The sequence below is a fragment of the Astyanax mexicanus genome, chromosome 1, assembly GCF_023375975.1.
Source record: "Astyanax mexicanus isolate ESR-SI-001 chromosome 1, AstMex3_surface, whole genome shotgun sequence".
NCBI classification, from domain to species: Eukaryota; Metazoa; Chordata; class Actinopteri; order Characiformes; family Acestrorhamphidae; genus Astyanax; species Astyanax mexicanus.
In genome coordinates, this window is record NC_064408.1 from 24,550,506 (window position 1) to 24,573,788 (window position 23,283).

General features: G+C 38.4%; 1 protein-coding gene across 6 annotated transcripts in view; it reads right to left on the bottom strand.

Moving 5' to 3' along the window:
• Positions 1–23,283, bottom strand: part of garnl3 (GTPase activating Rap/RanGAP domain like 3) — a 103,521-nt gene that overhangs the window by 61,388 nt on the left and 18,850 nt on the right. Inside the window, exon 1 of one of the 6 annotated variants that reach the window (XM_007258104.4) lies at positions 9,859–10,383. The exons of 4 other annotated variants lie outside the window; for them this stretch is intronic. In XM_007258104.4, coding sequence (XP_007258166.3) covers positions 9,859–9,908 — 50 coding nt within the window. In that variant the 5' untranslated portion in view covers positions 9,909–10,383. Of the gene's footprint in view, positions 1–2,005; positions 2,083–9,858; positions 10,384–23,283 lie in introns of those variants that run through there. One more of the 6 variants, XM_049475174.1, reaches the window with a different exon arrangement.

Genomic DNA, 23,283 nt, shown 5'->3' on the forward strand with positions numbered 1-23,283 from the left:
CTTTGGTACAAATTATGATAACCACTCTATTACCATACATTAATGTGTAATTTCTTAATAACTTTTTTGGACATTTTTCTTCATAGCACGCAAAATCGCTAGCAGTTTGTTTCAATAAATAGCTAGCTAGCTAACTAACTTCCCCATTCCACCTTAAATGTGCAACAAATGGCAGAGTCTGCAGCAGTTAAGGTGGAACAGAAGAAAAAAATAAAATAAAATTATATAAAAAAGCTAATAAAAGCTAATATCAGCTCCCTATTACAGAGGAAATCGGAATGGACAATAGTAATTCATTTCTGCACCACCTGCCACCTTTTTGAAGACATTCAATGGCCTGAAGTTAACTAGTAACTAGGTTTCTGAAAAGATTGTCCCAATTCCCTGTTCTAAGGGGAAGGGTCACGCTCAAAGGGGTAGTGATCAAAAGAGAAACAGGATTGGGCCTGGATCTAGTTGTGAAACAACTGGTTGAGTGGTGGGTCAGTTTAGAGGTGAGTTTATAAGAAGATGCCTGCTTACATATGTCACAGACAACTACAGTATTAGATACTTTAGTGTTTTTACTATAACTTTACATTATAATTATTTTAAAATCATAGCTGTATAACTATATTTCCCTTTCTTTTAGTTTTGCTAGTTGGGACTATGCCATCAGCATACAGTGATTTTAGAGGAGACTGAAGAGAGGGGATGAGATGAGATAAAAGTACAGTTAAAAAGAGAGGAGATGAGATGGTAGAGGGTGTGAAGACTTGTCTTGGACCTGTGACTGACATTAGAGCAAGACGCTTCACACATTTTCCTCCACCCTAAACAGTTTTTTCATAAGACCAATATTGTGCTAAATATCTGTTTTCTCTATAAGGACATATGTATGTATTTTATCCAGCAGATGTAAATCAAATGGATAAAAAATCACAATGCTTTCAAATCTGGCCCTTAAAACTGCACCTGGCCCATGTCTGGACCATCATTCCCGTGGTCTGTGGGACACTTTGGTAATGCCAGGTGTGGCCTATGTTCAGGCCACATAAGTGTTGCTATCAAGGAAACACCCAAACACCTCTCTCAACACACTCAAACCACATCCAGTTCTTCTGAAAGGTTGTCGACGTGGTGTACTGTTTGTTAGCAATTGTACATTTGAATATCAAATGTGCCTTGACTAATCAAATACATCTGGGTAACAGAAAAACTGTGTAAATTAGATTCATAAATAAACCATTGCTTTCATTTACATTTATGTATCTGTACAATCTTTAGCAGTTTAAGGAGTTAGGTACTGTATTTGTTGTCTTAATAACAGTCCACAAAAACTAAACTAAATCATTATCAAAACATTGCTTAAGATCAGTCACGATCTCAAGAGAGTTTATGTTTTGTTTTGGGGTTCAGAGCACTGTTAACATAGTTGTGCAAATACTAAAAGTAGACTGACATTTGAATCTGTGGAAGCTTTTTTTATGGCAGACTGGCTTAAGTGTTCTAAGGTAGTGTTAGTATGTGAAAGGTCTGCTCTACTGAAAGGGTTATTATTATGTTTCCATTAGTGCTTTATGCTGCAAATAATGTAATTATCTATTTTCTTAAAAAATAAAAAATAGAAAAGATTGTGTCTAGTGCTAGTGGTTATATGTGCTATTTTGAGCTTTATTTTGAGACTGAGACTTAATAGGTGAATGTATTTCCTTAGCTTCTGCCATGCAACTATGAAGAAACAGGGCCAATATTAAGGACATCACAACATTTAAGTCTGATACACAGCCCCTCAGGAAAAGGGCAGGTTGTCTATGTTTGCTCTGAGGTAACTGAAAGTTATTTTAAAATTGCAGTAATGTAGTTATTCTAGCTCAAAAGCAAAACGCTGCAACATGTGGTTTGAAAAAAAAGTTTAAGAAAAACAAAAATCACTATAGCTCCAAATGTTTGTGGACACCCCTTCTAATGAACACATTCGGCTACTTTAAGTTGCACTCATTTCTGACCAGACGTAAATGCTTACACTCAGCTTTTGTCTAGTTCTTGTATGGAGTTGAAATGTTGTTGCCATATTCAATACTTTAGGAACTGGGTTGAGTTGGGTAGCTGGGTAGCTGACCTTAGTAACATGCCTGACCTAGACCTGGCTGACAGTAATGTGGTAGCTTTTGACCTGAAACACATTAAAAAGAGCCATTATAAATGAACTTAATTCTAAAGAAAATCATTGTTCCAAACAACCTTTTCTGGTTGTCTGGGACACATATGACTACTAAGCATTTTCCTTATCAGCAATGTTGCTGCCATAGACAGAAAATAAAAAATACTCTTATGTATAAATAACTTATAGCTAATGTATACAGTGCAATCCCATTGCTGCCTCATCTCAATTCGTAATTGTTTTTAAGCCAAGAAAACTGGGTATTTTTCAACTCTAATCAGGCTTCGTACTGGGTATGAGATATCAAATAGTGGCAGAAACACAAGAAGCAGTTTTACGAAACGCATGGACAAATATAAATCTGCCTGCTGCCAGTTTAACAGCGGTCGAAGGTTTCCACAGAGTAGATCAAAAATGTGACGCTAAGTAAGAAAATTTATGAGCTCCTGTTAGTGATTGCCCCAAGCATGACCTGTTCACAGCAATTTGCACTTTTGGTGTGCACCAATAGCAAGAGATGAACACATAAGCTTTTCTTAGCATCCTATTAATTTATGGAATTTACAAAATGGAATTACATGCACAAAATGCAAAGCAAGGACTTGCCAGACATTTCATTTTAATCCTCTGGAATCAACAAAAGGGAAATTCAACATTTTTGTTAATTTGTGTCTATTAGCAATTTGTACCACTCAGCATGTCGCCATTGTTGGACTTAGGCATACGTTTATGTGTTTTGTGAAACTGATCAAAGAACACTTGGGAACACTCTGGAAATTTACATTTGGGAAAGGACTTATTCTGACATCATTGGAAGGCTGGTAGTCATTCCCCTATCATACAATCAAATAAGTCATTAGTAAATGCCTCATGTATGCATGCTGATAATTATGTGCAATCAATACATCAATAAGTCAGTAATGGAACATTAATAAATCATTATTTATTAAAGTAGCCCATGTCTATCATTCAGCCCATCTCTACCATCTGTATTTGCAACCACTGTTTAAGGCCTCATCCTCTGGCTGTTAAAAAGTCCAGGTTTTCTGTACGCAAATTGTTACCTTTCTTAATTTGTACATCATTAATGACCCAAAATATTAAGTGATCAAGCATAACATTATGACGACCTCTTTATTTCTATATCCATCATCCATATTTTTTAAGCTCTACTAATCATATAGGAGCACAGATCAACAGTCTATTTTCACACCTTGCGCCTATGTTATTTAAACAGCCAAAGAGCTTATGAATATATCTACACCAATAGGCATGATCAACTGGAAGTGAGGTGTGTTTAGGTAAATTTCTGACATATTGCTATCTTGCTATCTATACACAGGTGCGCCACTGACAAATTTGAACCTTGACAACAGTCAACTGTCAGACGTTCATTGCTATCTTGGGAACACAGGCACACCATGCATGCTCAACGTGCAAACACCCCTCTCACAGGACATGCAGCAGCACACAAACCCAACCCTAAATCAAGCTGCACTGTGCACGCTTGCCTATAGACTGCCAAAATTGGTCCCTAAATCATTACTGTTCCTAAGCATACTTTATTACCCTCCCTTTACCCTGTTCGTCAATGGTCAGGACTCCACAGGACCAACACAGAGCAGGTATTATTTGGTGGATCATTCTCAGCACTGCACTGACAACAGAACATTAAAAATGTGTCATTGTGTGTTGCACTACTTTGATTGGATAAGACACAACAGTGCTGCTGGAGTTTTTAAACACCTGGTAAACTGAGAATAGTCCACCAACAGTTTCCTGTGGCCAGTGATGAAGGACTAGAAGATGACCAACACAAACCGTGCAGCAACAGATAATGAAAGGTGAAAGAATGATAACTTATAAAGAGAAACAGAAGGACTACAGTCTGTAATTATAGAACTACAAAGTGCTCCAGCATCTTCAGGTGGAGTTGAAAATGGATTATGAGTGAAGAAAGAAGCAGGTGGTCATAATAATATGCTTGATCATGTGTATTCCTCTACTTGACCAAGCTCTTTTGACGCTGTATCCCAGGATGCTTTGTCTCCCAACCCAAGGGCTGGTTGCTAAGGAAACAGGGTGGGGGTAGCTCAACAGCCTGGACAAAGGTCATCTTGTGGCACCAATTAGGGTCATCGACCAGAATATCTGTCAACGTGGCTTTGCTTCTGCTCATGTCAATATGGCATTCAGAAGATGACGTTTCTCAGACCACTTATTTTCTCTGCAGGCACTCACACAAAAGGTGCAACACGTCAATACTCAATTTACATTCTTCTTCAGACATGTTTTTCTGTGTTCCAAAATACCTTAACTGAAACTAAACAGACACATAAAATGTCTTGAAAGTGAACATTGGTTTCATAAAACTGCAATTTTTGCCACAATGTTATTTTGCATAACAATTTATGCAGTCCTTCGTCAGATCTCTCCAACACTAATGACAACCTAAAATATGCTTCAGCTAAAGCGAGCTGGACTCTCACAGCAGGATGTGGTCCAGCATTATTTCTGCAACTTTGTCCATGCACATATATACTGCTCTATTGAGCCAAGATCAGTCCTCGTTCTAAGCCAAATCATACAGAATTAATGCAGCATCCTGAGGTACAAAATCACAATTGCGTGTGCTCTAGACGAGGGCTTCATTTTCATTTGTTATACAGGCTGCTGAAACGGTAGCCTAAATAGGGAAGTGATATAAAGCAAATCTGTTTCACTGCACCAAAGCAAATTTACATACAGAATATACAGATGCTGCAGACCTCTGAACAAAAAGAAAAAATCTAACAGCGAATACAAATGTCTATCCAGGTGCCTTTTTTCATTCTTCTTAAGAGGTTAAAAACCAGAACTTAAACAAGCTTGAAAAAGTCAAAATCAGTTCTGTGCTTTTTTTCTAGTTTTTGTCTTTCTTCTTACCTGTGAGCCCAATAAGATGCAATATAGCATCAATGTAAGCATACATAATTGCTTTATATCACTTTGTAGGGTTTTTCTTCAATCCCTGTATGTGAGGTGTGTACATTTCTGCTGATGCTATCTTGACAGCAGAAAACACAGGTGTGCCACTTACTGATGTTGAACCCTGGCAACAGTCAAGAATTAGATGTTCATTGCTATTTTGTTGCGCACGACTAATGCCTGTGCACCCTTCACTTATCACGCACACACAGGCACGCAGCAGTGCACAGACCCAACATTTACATCAACAATATAGAGAATACAAAATAACACTGCTGTTCCCATAAATGAGCTGCTCACGCACCTTCACAGTTTGTACGCTCAGTATAGTTTCCTCGGCTGAGAAGCGCAGAAGCGTTGTGCCGTTAAAATACCAATACCCCAAAGTCACAGCACACCTGGCTCTTAAAGGAAATGGCATATAACACACTAATTGGTTTACTTCATGTTACAAACAAAATATACCCACGATTAATTAAGAGAATTGGTACATGCCTTTTGCTCATATTGAGTTGCACAAGGAATACTTTTCACGTTGTTATGATAGCAAAGACACAATGATGTTACCTATTTTAAGCAGTGCACTTTTAGATCGCTAAAATAGGGCCCTAAGTGTCTAACCTAGATTTGGACTCTTACTGTATCTGTCATGGATGGACAGTTTTCAGACAAGCTCAGATGCAAATACAAATATACTTTATTAAATGAGGTACTGGGCAGGAGAGTAGTCAAAACAGGCCAGGTCAAAACCAGTAAACAACCGCAAGAGAGGGAAATGTACCGTACACAAATATCAGTCCAGAGGTCATACACAGGTCGGTAAATACAAAAACGGCAACAAGAAAGTAAACATTGGCAAAGAGAAACACGTTGTATGTGGATAATCCATCAATACTCAGCAAGGACTGAGGTATGTGTAAGACTTAAGTAGGACGTGTAGTCGATATATTCCTTAATTTCGGTCGATACGATATAATTTCGATATCGATATAAACTATATAAAACTATATAAAATACTTTGAAGGCCTCAGAAAAACTGCTAAGAATCCCTGCAATGGAAATCTGTACACTACTGTCTGAAATCTTAAATTGAAGTCTTTAAAGCCTCCTCTCACAAAAAAACTGTATAATACTTTATAAATAAAAAATTATCAGAATAAATCAATGCTCACTTTTATTTGCATGTAGCAAAATAAAAACATGTCATCCCTGTCAAACATAAACCTATAACCTATATACATATTACCAATATAAATAACTTTACATTACAACAGAGGCAGAGCTTCTTATTCTTTTGTAAACATATTTAACAGATCAAAACAAAAGTGCTTCAACCAGAATAGGGAATAGAAAAAGCCTTCATATGTATAAAGGGAACATGATATCCCTGTCAAATAAACAAACCTATATAAACTATAAATAACTTAGATACAACATAAACTACAAGTGTTTTAGCCAGAATAAGGAAGATATTGTGTGTAGTGAATCTGCTTGAGGTGGAGGAACGGATGTATTACTGTTGCTGGTCGGCTCCACTCTCCAGAACAATTTGGAGCAAGCTGAAGTCTGAAGTTTATCAAACCTTTGAAAGTCGAACCACTGAATTAGACCTGCCTCCCTCAACTATCCGCTCATTCTTCATTTAAAATGTCCTGCGATGAAAACGAGCGGGTTAGGGTCGGTTTCGTTTCATCGCGGGAGGTTTTAGGTGCGGAGCGGAGAGGAGCGGAGTGCAGCCGAGATCCGTTCGGTTAGGGTCTGTTTCGTTTCATCACGGGCGGGTTTTGGGTGCGGAGCGGAGCGGAGATCCGTTCGGTTAGGGTCGGTTTCGTTTCATCGCGGGCGGATTTTAGGTGCGGAGCGGAGCGGAGATCCGCTCGGTTAGGGTCGGCTTCGCTTCAAGGCGGGCGGGTTTTAGGTGCGGAGCGGAGATCCGCTCGGTTAGGGTCGGTTTCGCTTCACCGCGGGAGATTTTAGGTGCGGTGCGGAGAGGAGGCGACCCAGGTTTAGCCTAGCCTAGCCTAGCTGGCTACGTGCCTGTATGATTGCGTCATCACGCACTGACGTAGCCCGGCTATGTTCAGGGCTCCAGTGAACTGACGCCGCTAAAAAACGCCTGTCTGTAAATAATACATATCGATAAATCACAAAAATGATATCACCGTTATTGAAACATTTCTTATCGCGATAAATACCGATATCGAAATATTGTCCAGGCCTATATCCAAGGCTGTCAATAATCTAATTAACTATAATCTTAACTATAATAATCTGTAACTATGCCTTCTTTGATAAGCAGAATCCCTTTTTAATACTATATTTCTTGTGGAAATTTGATGGCAGTCAATGAAGCTTAATTCAGATTTTGATAGTTTAGCAAAACCTGTACCTGATTATAAAATGATTTGTTTACTTTTCAGTTTTATAAACTACTTATCTGTTAATAACTGTGGCATCCATCACAAATAAAACCACTATAACCACAATTGCAGTCTAATTTAAGGCGACAATGGATTAGAGACTATGAGAGAAAGACTTGTGCTACTGCAGCAGCAAACTTCTAACACCTTTGAAACTGTAACAGGCCACAGTGAAGGACTTGATATTATCTTAGTTCTTCGTGAACACTCAGATCTTTGGCTGCTCTACTTAAGCCATGGGAAAGAATCCAAACTGATAGAGGAATACATCACAGGAACCTTGCTTTGCACCTGCGCCAGGTTGCAACACCCTCCCACCAATCACACACACATGCATACACACACAGTCAGGTATCAGAGCGCTTGGACACATCTTCACAGCCAGGCAAAAAGGCTGAAAGCACACTAAAACCTAATGTGCCACCACCCTGTCTCTATCTACACTCAAACGAAAAGTGGTGTTGACCACAAGGGCTGAACCCTCGAGCTTGTGTAGATACTTGCAGATTAAATTTTTTGAATGTTCCTCTTTGTGGCATAAATGTGAGTGTGTGTGTGTTTGTGTGTGTAGATGTGTGTGTGCTCTACTCAACGTGTGCGCTCTATGTGGTAAAGTGGTGCATGCAAGTCCATCCTACCGTGAACCGGCCATTATACATGAATAATTCACGCATTTTCCGTGTGTTCTTGTGAAAGCAAGCTCTCCATTCACAACGGCTGGAGCTTTCCTGTATTTCTGAATGCTAATCCTTTTAAAAAATACAAAAATTTGTATGAGACTGCAAAACGCGTATCTTAGTGTGTATTAGGAAGCCTGATAATGATGATTTAGTCTTGTTTTAATGCAAGACATTAAATAATACTTTTACAGATAAAAGTACTGTTTCTGAAGCAGGGCTGGAGCAACTTCTCTATTAAATCAATGTTATCAATTTCAAAAATATATTGATTTGCATCTGTGTTGTAACGATGGACATACCTACTTAAAAAAATTTGGACTGCACACTATCACACTAAAAAGGCTGTCAAAAATAGTGAACCCATAGTACAACCACATTCATTAATATAGTAAGTATGGAAGTGAGATGTTTGGGATGTAGCCCTACTTCAGAAAGGAACGTGCAACTAAACACTCTAAAATATGGGAGCCTTTGAACAGAATACCAACAACTTAAAGCTTTATAGACAGCCCGCCAAACCCAGGTATCGAACCCACAACCTTGTCAACGATGGCCCAGTACTCTAACCACTAAAGCCTCCACTGCCATACGTAAGCTTTGTTGTAGATGACAGACGGACAGATGGACGGACGGACGGACGGACGGACGGACAGACAGACAGACAGACAGATAGATAGATAGACAGATAGATAGATGTGGGCAAGTGTTTGTGCATAGCAGCCATCTACATTTTGCAGTGCTAGCAGTGTAAGAGTTGTGTATTCATCATTCAGTTTTAAAGTCATTTCTGCACTGCTGCTGTTAAGGTAATGTAACATTACATCATGCCTTATTATTTGGCCATTTTATGATTCTCTGTTAACTTCCATGACTGAGTAGAAATAAGAGAAACAGCTTGTAAAATCATTTAATTGTCAGGTTTTCAGTGTTTATCTTTACTATATATAACCAACGAGATGTAATAGTTCCAAATTAGAACCAATTTAGGTTTTAAAGGTAGGATTTAAGTGAAAAAAACTAGTAAATGTGTTGCGTTGCCATAAAACAGAGGTTACCTGTTAACTCTAAGGTATTAGGTTTGTTGCAAAATAGCTATAGATATTGCTGCATATTATTTTAGTACATACTAGCTAACCTGGATATTAAAGAGAATTATTAATTCATTTTTATTAGCTATTAAGGTAAAATTACTGTATAGCGCAAACATACACAAAAAGCCTTCAGAATAACTAATAAATGAATAATTAAGACGAATAATAATAAACATTAGATGCAGCCCTATATTAAAGCCTAGCTATGTGGTATGTTTTTTGGTTTATGAGCCAGCAGAGTCTCCTGCAGCTTGTTGCTCACTAAAATGTCCCTGAGTGGATTTGCTGCAGTGACAGAGCACAGAGACAGACTGACACACAGAAGAGTGTTAGTTCAGGGGGAGCCCACGAAACGCCCCTCAAACCGCTCAAGTTGTTTATTTATTCGAATTACCCGTTCCACCTTAAATGGAGCAGCAGAAAACTACTTGAGGCTGAGGCGCCAGAACGCAGCTGCTGCACTATTTAAGGTGGAACGGGTAATTGGACATTGTAATATGAAGCAGCCGCGCTGAAGACGAAGCTGAGGAGAAACAGCGAGGTGGACCTTCACTCACCGCTGGTTGAAGCTCAGCAGTTTGCTCGCCGCAGTGTCTGCCCCACTCATGGCCCCCCAGAGCCTCGTCGTGAGGGTCTCTCCCGGCAGGTCTGCTCTCTGTCCCCCTGTCTTTCCCTCCTCAGAGTCACTGACGACCGCCGGACACCATCTCCCCGCACTTCTCTCACTGCTCTATCGAGAACCTGCTGTCCAGTAGGACTTGGTGGTCTGTGTGTGTGTGTGTGTGTTAGCTAGAGCCTAACGGTCGGAGCTCGTGAGCAACGCCAGTGGAATGCGTCGCGAGCGCGCTGGTTGGTTTTCCCGCGGATTTCCCTCAGACGCTGAAGTCACCCAGGTAGCGGCAGAGATAACTGCTCTCTCTCTCTCTTTCTTTCTTTGTGTTGGTGTATTTCTCTCTGTGTTGCTCTATCTCTTGCTAACTCTCTCTCTCTCTCTCTCTCTCTCTCTGTTGCTCTCCTTTTATCCACTGCTTTCCCTGTATCTCTGTATTTTCCCTGCTCCCTCTCTCTGTCTCATGCTCTCTCTCTGTTGCTCTTTTTCTGTTGCTCCCTCTCTCTCGCTCTCTCTCTCTCTCTCTTACTCATTCTGTCTCTTGCTCTCTCTCTCTCTCTCTCTCTCTCTCTCTCTCTCTGTTGCTTTCTCTTTTTCTGTTGCTCCCTCTCTCTGTCTCTTGCTCTCTCTTTTTGTTGCTCTATTTCTTTGTTTCTTTCTAAACCAAACAAAATGAAACATTTGGCCAACACTTTTCTCACAGGTTTTCATTAGTTTTGCCATAGGAAAAAATATAAATCCTTTACATTTATAGTTTATTAGAACTCTAAGCATGTGTGGTTCAACACACATGCTAACTGACAAGTATACAAGTATAAAAAAAAAATGTGTTGGTTTATGCTGGTTTGTTGCTGATTTGATGCTAACTGACCAGTACACCAGCGTTAAAAACACATGTGATGCAGTGTACTTAACCTATCAGACTAAATTCATGACACACACACACACACAGAGGGGTGTGGCTGTTGCTCCTTACTGCCACACTTGACCAGAGTAAACTGCAGGACCAAAACAAAACACAATGCTGGTAATACCCGAGTCCACTGTGTGCCTTAAATGTGAAACTGAATGGTAAAACTGCCGCCCCCACAGCCTTAATACTGTCTGTGTGTGTCTGTGTGTGAGAGCTCCTGTACTGAGACGCAGTAGCTACCCTCAACCACGAGCCTTTACGTGACAGGAGACTCAATTAGCCATAAGGATGGTGGTAATTTGCCACCGGGGAAAAGCGACACTCCATTGCAGTTGTTTCATATGGGATGAAATTGTGTGGCAGTGAGATTGCTTTTAGCTCTTTGCAGAGCCAAACGTCTCCAAAATGATGAAAAGCAATGATGTTCTGACATTGTGGGGGTAATGGTTAGGCCCTAAAACAAAAAATATATATTTCAAACTAAACAGTGGGATTTGTGGCTTTTACTTAAAAGGTTAAAATCTTTGCTTTTGGCAGCTTACATTAAGGTAAGGGTTGGTTGCTTTTATTTGATTTCTGTAATATAAAAATACCTCACAAAGATAGTAATACAAATGTATTGGTTTCAGTAATAAACAAACACAGTTCTGAAGCTTGCACTTAATTATGTAGCCACATATGACAACACATCAGATAAAACACTAATTTCACTTGGAGCGAGGAGTCCACTTTTAATTTATAATACATCAACAGCTTAACAGTATGCAGACGTGTAAACAACTGTTCACTGGGAGTCAAAAGGAATTGTTCCCATGTGTACATGTTACACACGCTGATGTTTAGTAACTGTGTTTAAGGGTGTTTATGCCATCTGTTCAACAAAGAACAGATATTTTAACAACACAGTGCAAACACAGTTCATTAATTAAATTTCAATCTATTTTTTAAACTCCTTGAAATCTTCAGGAACTACATAGGGAGATGTGTGTTTGCATAAGGAGAGTTTTCAGGCTGGATGTACCTACATGTTTACCATATTGGAATGGTCAAGATAAGAGATAAATGATGGCTGTGTGTCACCCCTGCAGGCTCGCAACAGTTTTAGACGTTTTCGTGTTGTTTTTTTCATCTGACGTCATGACCACTGACCAACTGACCACCTGAAATAACCGTCTATTGACATTGGTGGCCAGCTGGGTACATTGGTCGAACGCAAATGCATATTTTTGTTTAAAATCTGGCAAGTGATCACTTCATAGAGAATAGAGACTTTCAACAACATTAACTTGATACCCCTCTCCAGAGTGCATATTTCAGCCTAAACAGTGAGAAGTAGGGCTGAACGATTAATCGTTTTTTAATCGAAATCGCGATTTGAATGGACGCGATTTTTCAATCGCAGGAGCTGCGATTTGAATTAGCCAATAGCCTGCAAGTGTTTCCAACTTATGTGGTTAAAAGCGCCTGTTCTGTGTCTGAGAGGCTTGTGTGTGTGTGTGAGCACACCGCCTGCTCTTCTCCGATTGGCCTGATGCAGCAGGGGCTGGATTCATTTGAATATTTTTTTCACTGGAGGGCGGGGCTGCGTTCAACGCAACGAAGCCAGCATGCACTGCCGCTCTCTCCATTGCAGCTACATCAGGGTGAATTAAATTTAAAGTGGCGCTTGGACATGAGTGGAAGACTTGGATAAAATAATTTAAAGCCAGGCGGACACTGTGCAATTGTTTAAATGCGTTGTAGAGTTCAGATTGTCTGCGAACCCGAACCTGACTTGATGCCCGAACTCGCGCCGGGTCAGCAGAGAATTCCCTCCGCTTTCCTTTGCGCTCTGTCAGATGGTGCTCCAGAAAATGGTCTGTGAGGTAGATCTGTTTTAATACAACAAATCACACTATGATCTTTATGATGTACCACAAGTTACACTGTTATAATCACACAGTGCTGCACGCGTGTCAGCAGCTGCAGCTCTGCCTGTTTAAAGCTCCGCGCGTGGGTTAATCGGTTTGCGCCGCACACATCGCCGGGGTGACGACGCGTCTTTTTGGGGCAGAAATAATATTTCTTTATTTTATTTCTGCTATTGCGTGCCGTTTTTCGTTTATATCTTTTGGAATTCGTTATATTGTAATTTTATTAGTATTTGGGGATTATTAAATAAAATATAAAAGTAATATATAAACAGTATAAATAAATATCAGTTTGTACCAGTGTTGGGAGTAACGGCGTTAAAACAGCTTCTGGCCGCTGTGCCTGTGGTTTGGCGTGGTGAAGTGAGGCACAATTGTGACGATTTGCTGCTCTAATCAATTCAGTGATTGCCGTGGACAAGCCAAGTTCCGAATTAAGGACGTTAAGCTCTTTTTAGCTGCTCCGATGTTTGTGGTGCTGCTGCTTTCTCTTTTAGAGCTTAGATTTTCTGCCCGAACCTGACCTGACCCGAGGACCGACCCGAAATCGGGCTCCTATTTTTATTTTATATAAAGCTTTGGTGTGCTAATCATAATGTTGCTAAGTAACCAATTGTTATTGTTCACTAAAGCGAACGAAATAGCGAAAACTGAAAGTGAAAAACATTTGTGTTAACTGAATCTGATAAAAACGGCAATTAAAAGAAAATAACATAACTATCTCGAACTGTATTTTGTGTTTATAAAACTAACTACAACTAACTGAAATTACTGATAGAATACCCTCATTTTCGTGTTAAATTAATTTAAAAGCGCTGTTGTACAGCGGAGTTGTACAGCGGGCGGTGTTGTGCCGAGCGCGTGGCACCTGGTCCGTGGCGTTAGTTCTTGTGTAAAGCGCTCGCGCTAGCCGCAAAATACGACAGAAAACACTGAGAAACTGCAGAACTATCTATGGGATTACAATATGAGCGCCAGGCAGATGAAAGAGAAACAGCAGATACAGCGTGAGTAGTAACTCACACCAGAAATCTCTCTCTCTCTTTCTTTCTCTCTTGCAAAACGTGCACGTTTTGGGCCTGATCTAAGCTCTATTCTCTTTTGGCAAGGCTGTTGTTATACATTTTAACGGTCATTAGATTGTTGTTTTTGTCCATTATTTTTTTTGTTTATATATACATATTTCCTTTGAGGGTGGCTTGGTATGTTTAATTTCATCCCCAGACGCGTTTTTCCGTTTTTTCCGTTTTTTTCAGTATTACAAGTTTTAGTAATTTTCTTTGGTTGTGTGGAGAATTTCGTTTTATTTTTTTTAAATTCGTTAGATTATATTTTTGTCAACATTTTGGGTTTATTTTCGTTTGTTATTTTTCTAATAGTAAATGTATAATTGATTTCCTTTTTTGATGGGCGAATATTAAAAAGTAACGCGATTAGTTACTTTTACTGGTAACTAATTACTTTTATAGTGGAGTAACTCTGTTAGTAACTCAGTTACTTTTTTGGAGAAGTAATGAATAACTATAACTAATTACTTTTTCAAAGTAACGTGCCCAACACTGGTAGCTACCAGTATGAAGCTAACAGCTAAAAACTGATTTACTTTTAAGTTCATTTATTTGTAAAAATGCATCTCAAAACTCAAAGAGTTTAGGATAAAACCGATATTTTGCTTTTTTTTTAGCTTTTCTGCTAAGGCATTACTGTCCACAGCGGACCAGTCAGTTACTGATGTTGCAGTTATACCTTTTGTGCATGCAAGCATTAATGATGCTACTTTTGCATTTAATGTGCAAAAAAACTGATTTACTTTTAAGTTAATTTATATTGTAAAAATGCATCTCAAAACTCAGACTTTACAGTTACTGATGTTGCAGTTAAACCTTGTTATTTATTTTGTTGTTACTTGCAATTTAAAAATAAAACTGAAAACTGCATTTAATCTGAGATACCTGTGAATATTTTATGTGGAAGAAGTTTATAAATTTATTTGATAGGTATGGTAACCACTAATACAGGTTTAGGTTTTTGATGGATTAAAAATAATCGCAATTTAAATCGCAATCGCAATATTCTGTGGAAAAATCGCAATTAGATATTTTGCCCAAATCGTGCAGCCCTAGTGAGAAGCCATTAGAACAGCAACACAGCAGAGTAGACAAAGTTACAAATCACTCATCAATGGTAAAAAAGTACCATTTTAAACAAACTGCATGTCCTTGTAGTGAAGTATTGCCAATAGATCAGGATAAACATGAACCTACTGGCTCCATGCATAATTTCAGGTGTGGGCCAGTGAGGTATAAAGCCCCCAGCACTGAGCTGTGTAAAAGTGAAAATGGAATGTTCTGGAATGTTGGTGTTGCATCCATAAATTTTGGAATGAGTTTGGAGTGAGGTGGTGATGAACCAACATCCTGACCTCATAAATGATCTTGTAACTGAATTAAATCCAATTCTTACAGTACAGCAGTGCAAAAATCTGGTACAGAAGAGTCTTACTCTTTTAGAAACACTAAATGAGCAGAAAAGTATCTAAATATAAGAACCTTAAACCAAATTCAGCACTCGCAAAATATGATATTATTGTCACTTTTTGTTGTTTTAGCATTTATTTAGGGTGTTTAAATCTAAATCTAAATCTTTTTTCTGGTCTAATGAGTTAGCTGAGTTAGAGTAAACCTGAACGTTTTTCTCTTGGTTTGCTTTCTTTTTCACACCAAAATGTGTCACAACAAACCATATGAGAACATTCTCTCTGTTCACTGGTCACTTTTGTCTAGGGCAGTAGCAAAATATAAATACAGTTCACATGCTCACAATGATAGAAATTAATGGATAACACTTTAGTCTGTTGATCTGACATGGAAAAGGCGAAGATACCAACACCTTAAGTAGCCAAAAGTCGAGATTAGCTTTAGGCGTAGGTGTTGCAACACTAGCTTTACCAACAGTAGATCAGCGGAAATCCCCCATAATGATAGTGAGAGAAGAATGTGTGTTTGTGTGTCTCAGTGTTGATGTAAAATTATTAGGGTGCACTTGTTTGTCTCGTGTGTCCAAGGACATTACTTACAATGAATTCACCTTTCTGTGCTGCAAACACTAACCACTAATAACCATACGCTTCTGCCTCCAGTGTGTGTGTGTGTGTGTACATTTGCATGGGTGTATTTTTCTCGCCAATGCTCTTGGCCTGTATGATCTCGTAACCATCACTCTTTCTTCCTCCTGCTTTAGGTTTATCCATAATCCTCTGTCTAGCACAGGAGCGTTAAAATGAGGTCAAAGTCGGACCACACAATTATGTTTCCTTCCTTTTGTTCCTACCTCGCTCTCTCCCTTATACAAAAACACACACATTCACAGTTACACCAAGAAGTCATAACACTAAAAGTGGAGAGAGAGAGAGAGAGAGAGAGAGAGAGAGAGAGAGAGAGAGAGAGAAAGAAAATACTAATAGACTAGATTGTAAGGGAAATACAAAAAAGGTGAAGAAAAATGGACAGAGAAAAACAGAAGGTAAAGAGTGAGAAAACAAAGACAGCAAATATGGTCAGGAAAAGAGAGAGAAGGAAACAAAGGGACAGAAGAGAGAAAGAGGGGGGAAGCAGAGAGGTGAGACCAAAGAGAAATAAAGAGGCTTAGAGAGATGAGTGTAAGACAGGAGTAAAAAAATTGTAGAAATGGAAAAGCAAGACAGATGGGAGTAAAGGAAAAAGTGAGATAGAAGTATACCTCAGGAGTGAGGCAATTATTAGAAAGACGACAATAAAGAAAAGAGAAAGACAAAATGAGGCAATGAAAAAGACAGAGGTGACGAAAAGAGAAAGATGGAAATAAGGGAAAGAGAAGACAAAAATAAACAGAAAGACTAGAGTGAGGCAACGACCAAGAGAAAGACAGAAAATAGGGAAAGAGAAAAGTGGGAGTGAGGGAAAGAGTTAGACAGGAGGGAAAGAAAAAAGATAAAATAGAAACAGAAAGAAAGGAGTAAGGGAGAAAAATACAGTAGTAAAAAAGGAAAAATGGTAGTGGGGATGCAAAAAAGGTGAAGAGATTGGCAGACAGCCAAGAGGAAGAGAGTGAGAGTAGGAGACAGAGAGGCAGATAGGACAGAAAGAATGTGGATGAAAAGAGAAGAAAAAGACTCTGGAGTGAGTTTGAGAATATGAGGGGTCTGCTGGATGCAGTGAGATGGTGGGGGGTAAACTGCCGTCAGTTTATTACTCTGCATCTTTATTAGAGCTACATTACAGCATTAGATCCCAGACGAGGGCCTCTGGGAAATTAGTCATTTCAGCCACACAAACAAAACACACAAACACACACCGACACTCAGGTGGGTAATATGAGAGCGCCGTGTGTGATATTCAAGTCCCTAACTCATGACATCACAGAGAGTGCTGCAATGCTGCTCTTCAATATTTAAACTCTGACAAAGAGCATCATGGGTATTGCCACAATATAAACACTGGGTATTCACCACTATTTCAGCTCCCTTAAGTTTAAATCAGACAGTAAGAAGGAGTGTCTCTGTGTAGTAAGAGCTTACAGGATATAACTCACACCTTTCAAGCTCAAAGAGTATTAGCTCAGCAGTGTGTGTGTGAGTGTGTGTGTGTTGGTTGGTTGAAACCCAAGCTTTTGAGTGTTAAAGCTTGTGGGCATGAAATTTAAGACCCAACACCTTGGTGTCAACATCAAGTTTCAAGTTACAGCCAAACAATAATACAAATGCGCACACACACACACACACACACAATTCTACACACTGCACACCACAGTACGCTGTCGAAACATTAGCTCTATATGACAGCAATAACATGCCCACAAGCAAAATGAAATAGGTACACACAATCCTTCGCACCACAGTCTGCAGTTGAAATATTACCTCTATATGACAGCAGTAACATAGCCACAAGCTAAAACTTAACAGGTGCACACACACACACACATTTATACACATTAGTCTGAATACTCTGATATTTGAAAAATCACTGATTATTCAGATTAGGATTCATTTACTTATTAATTACTATTATAGCAGCTTTTACATTTAGCCTCAGTTAAACTAGCAACTAAAAAATAATACAATTAAGATAAATAGCTTATTCAGTGCAACAATGTGGAAAAAGTGGCACACAACTTCAAACAGCAATTTAAGCTTTTAGCGTAAAAGTATTTTGCTTTATTGTTGAGTCTGTGTTTGTGACTTTTATTTTGACACAGTGCCACATGCTTTGTTCATGTCACACACAGCTACTCAGTCTTTATGTTTTTACTGCCGCTGTTTTAGATCTGAACATTTTTAGCCTCTCTTCCATGGTTAAAAGACATCTGTTCTGTGTACGATGCTCATTTGTGTGACGTACCAGCATTCTTTTCCTTGATTGGCTAAACTCAGCATGGTGCATGCACTTGTGCCATATTTAAAAAGTTTATTTTTTTGCCGTACAACAAGTCTATGTTCAATGCAACACAGCCCATCATACAATGCAACATGGCAAATCTCTATGAAATGATTAGGGTGCATTGAAGCAAAACTCATAACGTCTATGGTTAAATTTTAATGACTAATATGTTCTGAGACATTTCTGAGTTAGCATAAGAAACACAAGTGATGACGTCACCAAGTAATCAACTACGAAAAAATAATTGCCAAAGAATTTGGTCATAAATTTTTGTCATTACACCTTTTTTTCTGTATGACAGCAGTAATGATACACCTACAAGAAAAAAGGAAAGGGTACGCATACACACACACTCACACACAAGCAATACAGCAGGGCAAGATTCCAAAGTCAATGGCTGCAACAAACATCAACGTATAAAGTACTCTCAGCCAGGAATGGATTATAAATCAAACCTGAAAGAGGACAGAAAGCAGTCTCTCCTTGTCCCTCACGTTCACTTCACCTTGACTTTGCTGCAGCTGCTGAAGAATATATTATGCAGAACTGTGTTACACCCTTAAAAAGGTGCTACAGAGGGTTTTTTTTTTTAAGAAAAAGTAATATTTATTTGCTCTACACTGATAATTTCCATGTGTAAATACAATTTCACTATGACCATGTTTACCCTGGTCACTTCATATGCCTTGACTATCTGAGTACAGTATATCTGGATAAGGCCCAGCCACATCATTTAAGTATAAACACACCCAAGACACACTGAAAATAGACACAAATTCTGTAATAATTTACATTTGCATGTTCCATCCCACACAGCTATTAGATTTCACTCTCTGACTTATTGGAAATGAATTTGACTACCAAGTGTAAATGCTTATCAGGATTTAATCCAGATACTGTTTACGTGAAATGCCCAGGTGTAAATAAGGTTGAAAACAAACAAGAAAAAAAACTAAGGAAACATAGAATCTAAGAATGTTAATAAAAAACTCTCACTCCTTAAACTATATATATGTTTGTATCTTTAGTAGCTTTGAGACTTTTAAAGTCATCTTTAAAAAATCCTTTTTAAAACAGCATAAACGTAAAAATGTTCTAGTTTAATATTAGTTTATTACCTCAGTGTAACTTGCATGTCTTGCTAAACAAGTTTAGTGCCAGATATTTTACTAGCAGACTCTTTCCTGTCTCATTTTTGGCAGGGTGGTATTGTGTTATGAAAAGGCACATGCAAATTAAGGAGAAGCTGTTACATTTCATGCAAAACAGCAAAACATGTCTATATGAATCTGTCCCACTTTTTCTAATATCAGATGTACAACACACATCCAAACAGTATTAAGTTGCTCATCAATTGGTTCTTCTGAAATGTAAATAAAGAAAATGTATTAGGTGTTTGTGCTTTACTGTATTGTACTTTAAGCCTCCGCTATTCCGGGAAGACTGTAAATGTTGGAACATTTTTTGAATCACAAACACTACACTAAAAGAACAGAGATCCAGCACTCAGGAGAACACAGTTCCATTACTTCATAGCTTTATAGCCCTCTAGTTGATACTTGTGACTGGGCATGGTGACCTTGCAAAGCATCAGCTGAAGATGCTTGTGTCCCTTTCTTTTGGCAATGATTTTCTATAGAGATTATAAAGCTAGTGTGTGTGCATATAAGTGTGCATGTCAGAAATGTATGCACCTTAAATGAGCTAAATTTCCTAATCAGAAAATGTGTTTAGATATTTTTGACAAAAGGTGTACTTTTCCCTTAGGTCTGTTTATTTCCTCAGGCACCTGACGCAAATGCCCTTTTAGAATAATCTCAGATGATCAAGAGATAAGCCAAGCTATTATAATGTTCTATATTTCTGCATAAATATGACCTAAAACATCATTAGATATTTAATCTCCTAAAAGTAGATAAATAGAACCCAGTTAAACAAATTTCTTGATATTTGATCATTTATTTATTTAAATATATGTTAAATAATAATAAGAAATATATTTTTGAGTGGCAAAGGTATGTGAACCTCTAGCAGAACCTTGGCAGTTAGTTTGAAGGTGAAATTAGAGTCACGTGTTTTCAATCAATGTGATCAAGTGTAAGTGTTTTATTCAAAGAACATGGATCTATCAAAGTCTGCTCTTCACATTTGGTAATATATCATGACATGAAACAATGGAGATATCTGAGGACCTCATACTGGAGTTGTTGATACTCATCAGTCTAGAAAAGGTTACAAAATCATCACAAATGGTAAAAATGGTAGGGTTGCACAGAGAAAGCCACTGCTCTCCAAACGGGACATTCCTGCTCATCTGCAGTTTGCTAAAGATCACAGGAAGACTGAGGAAAACCCATCCCGTGGGCAACATCCTTGTAAACACTGATGGAGAACTAGATGATGAAAAACAAACTGTGCAGCAACAGATGAGCTTCTTGTCTCAGACTTTTGAGACTCAGAAGTTGACCTGGTAAGAGTGTCTAATAGAGTGCACAGAGTGGATACAATGTTTAAAAACTCCAGCAGCACTGCTGTGTCTGATTCACTCATACCAGTACAACTCACACTAACACATCACCACCATGTTAAAATTACTGAAGAGCTGAGAATGTGAGAATGATCAACCACACAAATAGTACCAGTTCTGTGGTGGGCATGTGGGGTTCTAAAGAAAATAATAATAGGGGGTTAACAAAGAATGCAGAGAAACAGAGGACAGATGAAGATGTTTATTCATAAAGCACATTAAATGGAAAATCATCTGATATTTTAAACTAAAGAAGCCCACACCAGATATTAAGTATGTTTTGGCTGATCCAGTGCATCTGTGGAGAGTGACAAATCATGGTCATTTGATTTTTTTGCCAAAATATTCCTTTAAGAGTCATGATAAATCAGTGGCAAAGCCTTGCAATGCTTTAATTGATTTTAGCTTGGTTTTTCTGGTCAAAAACAGCTTTGCTCCAGACGACAGATGACGTCCTGTAATACTATCCTATTGTCAGGACTACAAAAAAAGGAGCTCAAATGGGAATTGTGGCATTCCAGCACAAATAAAGACCTAGATAACTTCTGATACGGGTTAGGGCCAAAATACTTTAAGAAGATTCCAGAGTTTAGATTCATGACATATTGGCAAACTGACTTAAAAATAAATATGCTGCAAAGGGATCTATGAGTGATGCCATAGAGGAACAACTATTAATTCCATTAAAAACATACATAAAATGTGTTTGTGGTTCTTTTATGTAAAATATAACACATTTTATTTAGCCATGTATATGTTAAATTATTCCTAACCCATATGTAAGTTCATAAAAAATATTTTTTTTTGTTTGGACACATTTTATTTATCTTTATATTTATTCTTTTATATAATTTATTGTATATATTGTAAATTAATATGAAAGACATAAAAACAATTAAGGGACACATATTACATAGTAAACATGTAATGTTGCGTTCAGCTGGCGACAAGATATTTAACCCTAACTGATGCAGTGAGTAGCATCTCATTTGTTAAACAACAATGTTATTGCCATGAATCAAATAGAGAAAACATCTAAGGAGTTTGCTGAATCTGAAACTACTACAATCTGGTTAAGAACTGTCCAACGCATTACTAAAAAGTGGAAGAACAGTGAAAAAACACATCTTCGAGGAAGGACTGTGGTCTAAAAAAAAATATTGAATGATTATGATCAGCGATCACTTAAACGTTTGGTAAAATCAAAGCATGAAAAATAACACTAGATCTCAGGGATATTGTAATAGTGAAAGTAAGAGCTTTACCATACGCACAAGGTGGAGAGACCTCAATGGATTGGGGCTAAACTGCTGTATAGCCTTAAAAAAACACATTATCAGTGTAACTGTAACTGGCAAAAACAGCTTCAATTTGCTAGGGAGCAAAACGGTTGGACTCTGGATCAATGGAAGAAGATCATGTGGTCTGATGAGTCCAGATTTACCCTGTTTCAGAGTGATCAGAGTAAGAAGAGGGGCTGTTGAAGTGATGCACCCATTATGCCTTGTGCTTACTGGTCAAGCCTGTGGGGGTTGAGCTATGATCTGGGGTTGCTCCAGTTGGTCAGGTCTAGGTTCAGCAAGGTTATGTGCCCAAAGAATGAAGTCAGCTGACTACCTGAATATACTGAATATAGACCAGGTTATTCCATCAATTTATTTTTTCATCCCTGATGGCACAGGCATATTCCAAGATGACAATGCCAGGATTCATCGGGCTGGAATTGTGAAAGAGTGCATGATTCAGGGAGCATGAGATCATCATTTTCACACATGGTCCAGATCTGAACCACACTGGGAATCTTTGGAATGTGCTGGAGAAGACTTTGCGAAGTGGCCCAAATGTCCCATAATTAATACAAGATCATAGGGCAAAATTAATGCAACTCTAGACAGAAATAAATGTGGTGACATTGCAGAAGCTTGTGGAAACTATTGATTATATAGATTATTATCCTAGGTGATTTGTACTGCACTTGTGTTGCACAGCTAGAACACTTGTGTGGGAAGCCCATAACACTTCTAGTTATCCTGTCCTCTTACGTGCACACTCAAACACGCCCCAGGGAGTAGAGATCGAGTTAACCTGAAATCCCATGAACATATTGTGTGTTTGCCTGCCAAGATCAGGCTCAGCAAGATGTTTTCCCACATAGATCAGCCCCGTCTTAAAATATCCATACTGACCTCAGCTCTAATACAATCACTGGCTCACACAAACAGTGAAGATTTGGTTGCAGGACCGCAAACAGCTTAGACATATCTGGTTTCTCAGAACAGCATTTTCTGCCGCCTCTTGTCAACAAATTGGTTGACACTGTTGACCGTGTATGCTGGGAAAAACAGATTTTACCACATTAAGACTGTGTTTAAATTATCAGTTTAAAATAACTGAAATCTGATTTTATTTATGAGCACATGCATGTTGTTTCTAGGAAAGATCTGTTCACATTACAGACAGATGATACAAGCCATTTATGAATGTCAACTGTGAAGAATCCAATCTGAAATTGATTAATGAGGCTTGTAATGTTAATGTAGCTTAACATGTATATTTGGTGATTGAATTATGGTCAGGTTTATCTTAACTGCTTAAAAAACAGATGCAA